Source organism: Equus quagga, chromosome 5 (genome assembly GCF_021613505.1).
Source record: "Equus quagga isolate Etosha38 chromosome 5, UCLA_HA_Equagga_1.0, whole genome shotgun sequence".
Taxonomy (NCBI): Eukaryota; Metazoa; Chordata; class Mammalia; order Perissodactyla; family Equidae; genus Equus; species Equus quagga.
The window spans coordinates 24,503,449-24,513,818 of NC_060271.1; the positions used below are offsets into that span (position 1 = coordinate 24,503,449).

A 10,370-nucleotide genomic window follows, 5' to 3' on the forward strand; every position below is an offset into this window, starting at 1 on the left:
GGTGTAGGTAAGTTTTAGGATAAGTAAACTTAAAGCGTAAAATATATATCACCATTTTAGAAGCAGGTTTTGGGTTTGCTTTCTCCCCCTGCTTTATTGGGGAGGACTTGCCATTGTTTTTATCAAGTACTTGCTAGCCATGGATGCCAACTAACTTCTTCGATGGAAGGCCGGAGAGTCATGTCTGGTTCCAGGAGCCGCTTGAGTAGGTCCTGGCATTCAGCAGAGATGCCCAGATGAGTCGGGAACGACACCCCCTTCTGCTGCTGCCACAGCATCTTGGGGATGTCTGTGTCGTCAAAAGGTAGGCTGGCACAGAGCATGACATACAGGACCACGCCCATGCTCCAGACGTCACCCTTCTTGCTATCATGGGGAATACCCTGCAGTACCTCGGGGGCGGCATAGGCTGTGCTGCCGCAGAAGGTTTGGCTCAGTTCCCGGCGTGACTTGGGTAACACCTTGGCAAAGCCAAAGTCAGTCAGCTTCAGGTTGAAGCCCTGCAACAAGGCGTTCTCGCACTTGAGGTCCCGGTGGGCCACGCCACAGCCATGGCAGTAGCGGATGGCCTCGACCATCTGACGGAAGAGGGCCTTGGCCCGGCTCTCAGGCAGTGGCCCCCCATTCAGCACGCAGTCAAAGACATCCCCTCCCTCAGCCAGTTCCATCACCAGGTAGATTTTCCCGTCGGCCGACTCCAGCATCTCATACACCTGGACGATGTTCTTGTGGTCCAGGGTACGAACGATCTGGAGCTCCCGAGGCAGGAATCTCTGGATAAATTCTGAGGAAACAATGGAAAAAGAGATGGGGTGTCAAGTCTGGAGGGGCCTAACTCCTTACTCCTGTCTCCTACCTTCCAACTTCGGTGTGCCAATCCTATCCAGGTCTTGTGCCTTGGTTCCCTTTGACAGTCTTCCATGTCTAGCTGCTTGGACATTTCAGAGAATGTTCACCTCTGTTATTTTTGTATTAATACATTATTCAAAGGAACTAGTCCCTGCCAACTTCAGGGACTGTTGTGAGCAGCCTTTGAGACCATGGATATCGAAGTGCTTTGGGGATTTTTAGACAAAGCCATTGAATCTCAGTTATGAGGCCTGATTTACCTACCATGTGGTGAGCGAGCTCCTCCCACCCCTGCTTCCTGACCCACAGTTCTTTCCATGAGCCCTGTCTTTCCCATCTCTACCTGCCTTGGCACCAGCTCCTGCCCCCTCCTAGCCCTGGCCGCGGCCTCTGTCTTTTCCCCTCCTGGAATAGGAAAGTCCTGGCAGGCTTGAGTTCTGTCTCTGAGGACCCTCCATTTCCTGCCACTCTAATCTTGGGTTTTGGAGGGTGTGATGTTCCTGGACTCCCAGCATCCTCTGTTCCCCACTAACCTCTCCCAGGGCCACAATCTCTGGCTTTCCTTGGTTCCAGACTAAAGGGGAGGAGGGAGGAAGCACCCTCCCACCTCAGCCAGCCCCCCTTCCTCCAAATGGGCCCCAGCTCACCTTCTGGCCCTCCCATCTTGTCTATAATTTTAATTGCCACTTTTCTTTGGTGTTTTTTGGAAAATGCTTCTTTGACTTTTGAGTAGGTCCCTTCCCCAATGGTCTGGCCCAGCTGGTACCCATTGGAGAGCAGAAAGTCCTCCATGCTGTCTAGCGCCTCCTTGCTATCACCCTCTCAGCTCATGCTGCCTCCAGGAGGCAGCTCTACTCCACCATTGCCCTTGGCCCGCTCCTTTTCCCCCCCAAGGACTTCATCCGCAGCTGCCCCCAGCGCTAGAACATTCTCCGTCTGGACACAGCAGCCGCGGGTGGTGGGAAGGGAGAGGGCCAGACATTTTAAAACTCCGGCCCAATTGTGATGTAAATGCTGTGTGACCCTTGGCCAAAATGGGCAGTGCCCCTACCTACCCTCAAACCACCACCACCAAACCCAAAACGGGTTAAGTCACCGCTCCGCCCCCACCCCGACACCAAGCAGAGAGTTGCAGCCCTTGGGGGACGGGGGCGCAGTCAGGTGTCTGCGCGGCCCGGGATGCCAGGCTCCTTTTGGTGGACGCTCCTGTCGCCTCCTGCGCCCCCATCGGGAAGCTGGGGTCTGCGGGACCCAGTGTCAAGGCGCCATGGCCAGAGCCCTCCAGCTCCCGGCTCGCGGCCGCGCTAAGTGCCAGGGCGGCGGGGGGCGGCGGGGAGTTCCTCGGCCGGAGGAACGGGTTCTGTGAGGTCAGCGCGCCGTGGCCAGGGTCACAATGCAGCCCTTCCCCTCGACGCCCGGGCCCGGACGCGCCGCAGACACCTGCCCGGCTCCGCTTGGACCGGAGCGTCCTCCCGCAGCCAGGGCTCGGGCAGCTGCTTCCAGCCTGGGTCCGGCCTCGGCCTCCGGCAGGTGAGCAACGACCCAGGGGGCGGGCGTGGGGAGGGGGCGCCCCGCGGCCCTGGAGCAGCCTGACCGCCACTCCCCGCGCAGAGCGCCCCGGGGCCTGGACATGAGTGCCCAGGAGCCCCCTCAGGGTCGGAGATTCCCCATTGAGGCCGGAGACTCCCCTGGCTTTGCTGCCGCCCCCGAGTCCCAGGACAGCCCAGAGCCGGTAGCCACGGAGCACAACCCGGTCAGGTGAGACCGGCGCCCCTCCCCCGTGAGCCCTCCTGCCGTCCCAGTCCTCCAAACCGCCCCGAGGGGGAGCCGCGTGAACTGCTGCGCGCCGAGCGCTTCCGGTCCCGCCCCTGTCCCTCTTCCCACCCCGACACCCCCCTCCGCCACCACGTAAGACCCACCCCATCCACGCCCTAACCTCGGGGATCCCAGGTGCCCTGCCCGGGTGCGTCCCCAACAGGATGGGCCGGGCCTCCACCTCAGCGCCCCCCATCGCGCCCCGCCTTCCCCAGGCCGCTTCGACGCTGCCCCGGCTGCCACTGCCTGACGCTGCTGCACGTGCCCATCGACGTCTACCTGGCCATGGGCGGGAGCCCCCGGGCCCGCGCCACCTGAGTGCGCCTGCGCACGGCGGCTCCGCGGGAGCCGGGCGGGGACTAGGCCCGCCGGGGGCCACCACGCTGAAATCGCGCACGCGGAGCACGAGACAATGATGCACATTTTAAAATAAAAGAATGATGCACATTTTAATAAAGCACAGCATAAACTGTTCTTTCCACTCCGGGCTGGCTGTGTGTGTCTATCCCGTCGGATGGGCCCGCCGACTGCTCCGCCCCATCCAATAGGACCTTCCCTGCAGCTGTCTCCTCCCTTGGACCCAGCCCTAGGGAACTGCTTTTCTGGGTCCGCTTTCTTCTTGTGGGGTCCAACCCCTCCCGCCATTTGTTGCTGGTCATGACCTCTTACAGGGCAACCTTTCCGCGTGGGCCATCCCTCATCTTGGTTCTCCAGTGAAATTCGCCTTACTGTGCCGGACTCTGGGGGCCCAGAGAAGCTCGGGACCAGACGCAGAGGACAGACAGCTTAAAGAGAACGGCCACCCACACCAGGCCCATTTAATTCCAAGATGGAATTAGGTTTTGCTACCTGCTATTTTGTGACGCTGGGCACCTCTGGCTTTGTTAGAGGGGTTAGGAGCTGCCTTACCCATCTTGAGTCGTGGTTTCTCCGAGGACGGTGGGACCAGAAAAAGATTGAGGAAGAAGTTGTTTGAAAAACTTTGATTTCTTTTTCCTGTTTTACGGGTGAGGGAACTGAGCCTTGAGAGACTTGCCCAGGGACCCCCAGATGAAAGGTGATGCGAGCACATTCCTCAGTGTCTTCAGACTTAATGACCTATGAGCCATCCATAGGAGGGGCCGAGGACAGGAAGGCTGCCTGGAAGTGCAGTATTTAAGCTGAATATTTTCCACTTTCCAATTTTGCTTTAATGAACCTGTATCATTATTTTTTTCCGCTGTCTTTTTTTAATTGAGGTCACAATGGTTTATAACATTGTGAAATTTCAGTTGTACATTTTTACTTGTCAGTCACCATGTATATGTGCCCCCTCACCCCTTATGCCCACCCCCCTACCCCTTTCCCTTCTGGTAGCCACTAATCTATTCTTTTTGTCCATGTGTTTATCTTCCACATATGAGTGAAATCACATGGTGTTTGTCTTTCTTTGTCCGGCTTATTTCACTTGACATCACACCCTCAAGGTCCATCCATGTTGTTGCAAATGAGACGATTTTGTCTTTTTTTGTGGTGGAGTAGTATGGCATTGTATATATACCGCCTCTTCTTTATCTATTCATCAGTCAATGGGCACTTCAGTTGCTTCCACGGCTTGGCTTTTGTGAATAATGCTACAGTGAACATAGGGGTGCATACGTCTCTTTGAATTGCAGATTTCAAGTTCCTTGGATAAATACCCAGTAGTGGAAGAGCTGGGTTGTATGGTATTTCTTTTTCTTTTTCTTCTTTTTCTTTTTTTGGTGAGGAAGCTTAGCCCTGAGCTAACATCCCTTGCCAATCTGCCTCTTTTTGATTGAGGAGGATTGTCCCTGAGCTAACATCTGTGCCAGTCTTCCTCTATTTTGTATATGGGACACCCCACAGCATGGCTTGATGAGCAGTGTGTAGGTCCACACCAGGGATCCGAACCTGCAAACGCTGTGCCACTGAAGCAGAGTGAGCGGACTTAACCACTATGCCACCAGGCTGGCCCCTGGTATTTCTATTTTTAATTCTTTGAGAAATCTCCGTACTGTTTTCCATAGTGGTTGTACCAGTTTGCATTCCCACCAGCAGTGTATGAGGGTTCCCTTTTCTCCACTGCATCCTCTCCAACATTTTTTTTTCGTCTTGGTCATTATAACCATTCTGACACGAACCTGTCTTGTTTTAACATTGGAAATAATATATGTAACCCAAAGGTCAGGTTTGGCCTCCCGTCCCCTGAGATCTAAATGCAACTGACTCAACACCCCTCCCCTAATCCACATGGGGTAGAAGTCCAAGCCCTCCCCAGAGCACTTCAGAATCCCATGGTCACCTGAAAGGGCCACCCTTCTCAACTTCCACACAAAATGCCCTCCCAGGCAGTCCCAAATGTTATTGGGACTTATTGGCTGTTTGCCAAAACGAGTCTACTTCGAAGTGAGGACTTTAGACTTGACCATTCAGCCCCCTGGTCCTTTAAACACCCTGGCTCTTGAAAGCTCCTCCATGCCTATCTTTCCCCTGCACCAGAATAATCCCTGGCGGCTTCAGGCCATAGCACCGGCTTCTCTCTCCTCCACTCCTCTCCTCCTCCATGCTGACCTCCTGAAGAGGCCCCCTCCCTCTCCGCCCCCGCCCCCACCCCCACCCTCGGACTCTCAGTTTCTCTATTAAGTAGAGTAATCCACCTGTTTCCATTCCCACCAAACTCCATGCAGGCCCTACTCAGCCTAACAATCAAGCTGCTGCTCTGCAGAAAAGGGGTCTCCCTCCCCGTAAACAGTGCTCACCCTCCTTAGGAGGCCAGTGTAATTTTAAAGATTTTATTTTTTTCCTTTTTCTCCCTAAAGCCCCCGGGTACATAGTTGTATATTCTTCATTGTGGGTCCTTCTAGTTGTAGCATGTGGGATGCTGCCTCAGCGTGGTTTGATGAGCAGTGCCATGACCGCGCCCAGGATTCGAACCAACGAAACACTGGGCCGCCTGCAGCGGAGCGCGCGAACTTAACCACTCGGCCACGGGGCCAGCCCCCGAGGCCACTGTAATTTTAGAGAGAAAAAAATGATTGGCCTCTGTATTGATAAAGTCTCTCCATTGCAAGCAACTGAAGTTAACTTAAGCAAAAAAGGAATTGATTGTTTCAAGCGGCTGGGAAGGATATAAGCTAGTGATTAAAGGAAGAACTGTAGGAACCAGGGCATCCATCGGGCTGGAACCAAGGATTCAACCCGACCAGGACTGCCGCATCCTTCCCCTCTCATCCCTGATTATCTCCTCTGGGCAGGGAACACGGCTGCAGCAGCTTGGAAAACCCAGGAAGGGGGAGCTGCTTTCTCCCACTCTCAGTATTCCTATGCCTGGAAGGGCAGTGATTGGCCGTCCTTAAATCACATGCACGCTCGTTGGGCCAATTACCCTTGCCAGGGAGACGGGAGACTATAATTGATCAGGCTGGGCCATAGGTAAGCCTTCCCCTGAGGCACAAGCTTAGCCAGGTGATTGACAGCATCACCAGAAAATAATGAGTAGACATGGAGAAAAAACATTCTGGGAGCAGAGACAGCTCATGCAAACATTGGAAGATTGGGTATGCCTGGGAGCAAAAAGAAGGGGTAGTGAGTGGCAGGGGCCAGGGTTCCATGGGACTCTGTTCCATGGCAATCAGGAGCCTTGGACAGTGTGGCCAGGCATCAGGCTACTGGGTTCTAGTTCAGGGTATGTCCCTGCCTCAGTACAGGTCCAGCAGCCAGGCCTGTGTAGGGCACTGGGGATTCAGCAGTGAACTTGACAGATAAGACCTTGGCCCTCAACTCACATAGCCTAGTAATGACCTGCTGGGAGGCCTCACTCAGTCAATTCCCTTCCCTCTGGGCCCATTTCCTCACTGGTGAAATAAAAAAAAGATCATCAGCTGATCTCTATGGACCTTGCCAGCACCAAGATGCTGAATCCTCCTCATTCTTCCTTTCTCCCTTCTCATTTCTCTCACTTCCTTTCTCCCATCTTCTCAACCCTCCTTTCCTTTAAAAAAGATTTATTGCCACCTCCCATATGCTTGGATATTGAGGGATGCAAAGATTCCAGACACACGCCTTGCCACTGGGCCAGACCCGGGGGCTAGTTCACTGTAGAGTGTCCATGGGCAAAGGGAAAGGGCATCTCAGGTGGAGGGAACATGTGGGCAAAGGCCCAGAGGCAAGAAAGTGGAGGGCAAGTTCAAGGAATTCAGTTCAGTCCACTTTCACCAATACCTGCTTGAGCCGCACCAGGTGTGAGAGCCTAGGCCTGAATCTGACAGATCCCCTGCGCTTGCAGAGCTCAGAATGCAGGGGATCCAGGAAGGAGTTCACAGAAGAGAAACTGGATCAAGGAGTCCTTGAGTTTGAACTTTGTTCTGTAGGTGGCCGGGAGCATGAAAGGCTCCAACCTGAGTCACTTCACTCTCCTATTTCTCTTCTTTTCCGTTCTGTCCTCTGTTTCTTCTTCCTCTTTCTCTCCCCCTGGAAAAGTCACTGGCCTAAACTCTAGTCCTGGATTTGAGTCCTGACTCTGCTATTTGCCAGCTGTGCAACGTTGAACTGGTTACTTAGCCTCTCTGAGTCTCCATTTCCAAATCTGTAAAATGGGGTTAATGACACCTGCTGGGAGATTTCAGTAAAGTCATGCGTGTATGGCGCCAGGCAGGAATCTTTGGCACAGCTAGCACTCAATGAGCAAGAGAGGCTGCCACTGCAGCTCACTGTTGGCTTCAAGGGGCAGCAGAGAGCCAGCCAGCCCTGTCTCCAAGGGCTGGGCGCTGTCCCGCCCTGGAGAGGGTTGGGGAATCCCCCTTGCCTCCCTCTGCCAACTTCCCAGCTGTTCTACTCAGGAGCCGAGGAACTTGGCGGGGGAGCCTTTCCAGGGGAATCCCCAGGTGGGAAAGGCAGAACTGCTTCCCTCATCCGAGAGGGTAAAGCTGTCCCCAGACGTCAAAGCAGGACCCCCAGATCCCAGCCTTATTCTCTGGGCCTGAGGAGTGGGGAGGGGCCCGGGGAAAGGGGAATGCTCGAATTACTGCCTTCCCTGACTTTTCTCTCAGATACGTTATTAGCCAGCCCTTCCCTAAGGGACCCCCTCTTAGAAGGAGGGGGCGAAGTACAGATGGACCCCCCAGGTTACCATGGAGACGGCAGGGAAAGGGTTGCTGTATTGCCATGGTAACAGCTGACGTCAGCACTACCCTTTCTCATCGCTTGATATGAGAGGGGAGCAGCCACCCCAACCACAAGCAAATCTGCCACAAAGCCTCCCCCCCTTACTGAGCCAATCAACCAGGGGGTCGACAGGCTTAAGATAGCACAGGACTTCAAAGCACAGACTCTGATGTCAGTCACACCCTGGGTCAACTCCTCGTTCTGCCTTGTTTTAGCTGCGTGACTGTGAGCAAGTTCCTTCACCGCTAGAAGTCTTACATGTACAGTGGGGATACACAAGCTACGTGCCTCCGAGGGTTAGCGTGAGGACTGCAGGGGATCATGCAGATAATGGGCGTTGGGCCAGCTCATGGGAAGTACGTACGGCTTTAGGGACTGTCAAGAGTCCTGGGGATCTGTTAGGGACTTGTGGCCCTTCAGGTGCAGACTCACAGCCCCTAGAGGGCCCTCAGGACTTCCAAGGACTAGGCCCCCAAGTTTGAGGATCTCAGAATTTGGGGGTCTCAGGGTAGAGCCAGAGACAGTGGAATTTCCAGGCTCTGAGGAAACCCCAGATGCCACTTACCCTGAAACCCCATCACATCCGGACTCTGACCAGCTTCCCCTTTCTCCTCCCCCCCGTCCCCTCCTAGGCCTTCTTAGCAGCCTTCTACCTCCTGGCTCTCCATCTGCTTCTCTAGGAAGGAGGATGGATGAGGACCCATGGGACGACATCAGGCAACCTGACACCAGATACATCAGTGGGGTGGACCCCACAGGGCTATGGCTGTCCCAGCTGCCACTGGCCTCTCCCCACCTGCCCTTGGGGTAAGGGCTCCGCAGTCATTCTCATTCCCTCTGTCTTCCCCAGTCCCCAGGCCAGGTGATCACATTCTGCCTCAATTCCACTGCCGCCACCGTGGACCAGTCCTCCATCGCTATTCATCTGGATGACTCCAGCCGCCTCCTAACTGGTCTCCCTGATTCCTTCCTCTCTGGATTCCTCCAGTCCAGAATTATTTTATCAAGGCTGTCATTCTCCTGTTTAAATCTCATCAATGACTTCTTTATATCACTTGTCCAGCCACACTGGACACCCCCAGCTCTGCACAAAACATCCTTCCCACCTTTAAGCATGCCATTCCTTCTGCCCAGGATAGCCTCTCTCCCAGTCTCACTTATCCTCCAGATCTCCACCAACTGTCACATCCCGAAGAAGGCTCCCCTGACCACGTGTCCTTCCCCTCCCACAGCACCTGCTTGCACCACTGTCTACTCACCTATTCCTTGATCCCTGTTGAATGCCTGTCTTCCCCATCACACTATGGACTCACGGAGGGCAGGGGCTCTGTCATATTCATTCTCACATCCCCAGGGCCTAAAATGGGAGGGCTCAGGAGTTTATAGAATGTCTGCACTTTAGACTAGCTCGTGAAATGACTGCTTGATAAGTCCAGAGTGCTGGGAGGAAAAGGAATAGCAGAGCCAGCTGGGGGTTCTGGAATGGCTTCCCTAAGGAACTGACACTGGCACTGAGATGATAAGCAGTTACCCAGGCAAAGACATCCCAGTGGGAAATGTGCCCAGCAGTGGGATTGGTATGTGCCATGGGCGAACGTGGTGCTAAAGACACTGTGCAGAGGGACATACTCACATTTTGGGAAGACAACACTGGCTGCTCTATGGGAACAGACCACGGAAGAAATAGAGAGTAGCAGCGGGAGACAATTCAGCAGCTGCTACAGCCTCCCAGGTGAGAGGCCATGGGGCCTTGGACCAGGTGCTAGCAGTGGAAACGGAGAGAAGCAATGAGATTTAGATAGTCCTGGAGAGGACAGGATTTCACAGCTGCTTGAATATGAAAAGAGAGAGAGAGAGGGAAGAGTCTAGAACCAAGCCCAGATTTCCAGTTTAGGCAACTGAGAAAACGGCCAAGCTGAGGAACATGTGAGGAAGGGCAGGCGTGGGGCATGTTTCCTGTGAGGTGGGACATCAGGGGGAGGGGTCCTGGAGATAGGCATGGGGCAGGGAAGAGAGGTCAGGGCTGAGATCCCAAGGTGAGTCTCTGACACAGGTGGACACCAAAGGCATGGGAACCCATGAGATGCCCCTGGGACAGACTGTAGAGGGCCCAAGAACACCCAAGATTAGGCAGCAAGCAAAGGACGAGAAACTGGCCATGTGGCAGCAACCAGTAAGAGCCCAAGAAAAGAGTTCACAGTGTCCAGAAAAACAAGGGCACAAGAGTATTTCAAATAGGAGGGAGTATTTGTGTCAGAGTCGGCCACTGCTAAGGGGTCAAGTCAGATAAAGCCTCATGAGCATCCCTTGGATTTAGCAACTAGGAGGTCAGTGGTGACCTTGACGAGCTGCTCCTGTGGAATGGTGGGGGAGGAAGCCAGATTGCAGGAATGGAGTGAGGGAGTGGAAACAGCGTGTGTACCCAACTCTTTCAAGACTGTTGGCTGTGGGGTCGCCTGGTGGTGTAGCAGTTAAGTTCGTACATTCTGCTTCGGCGGCCCAGGGTTCACCGGTTCGGATCCCGGGTGTGGACATGGCACCGC

At 54.3% G+C, this 10,370-nt stretch overlaps 2 protein-coding genes across 2 annotated transcripts; one reads left to right on the forward strand and one right to left on the reverse strand.

Moving 5' to 3' along the window:
• Positions 1-74: 74 nt before the first annotated feature.
• Positions 75-1,641, reverse strand: TSSK3 (testis specific serine kinase 3). The gene is made up of 2 exons (XM_046660827.1): positions 1,497-1,641; positions 75-784 (listed from the first exon to the last, which is right to left on the reverse strand). Exons 1-2 carry the CDS (start codon positions 1,639-1,641, stop codon positions 123-125), a joined length of 807 nt encoding a protein of 268 aa, XP_046516783.1. The 3' UTR covers positions 75-122.
• A 593-nt stretch (positions 1,642-2,234) lies between these two features.
• On the forward strand, positions 2,235-3,100 carry FAM229A (family with sequence similarity 229 member A). Its single transcript, XM_046660826.1, has 3 exons — positions 2,235-2,379; positions 2,461-2,607; positions 2,880-3,100. Exons 1-3 carry the CDS (start codon positions 2,243-2,245, stop codon positions 2,980-2,982), a joined length of 387 nt encoding a protein of 128 aa, XP_046516782.1. The 5' UTR covers positions 2,235-2,242; the 3' UTR covers positions 2,983-3,100.
• The last annotated feature ends 7,270 nt before the right edge of the window (positions 3,101-10,370 follow it).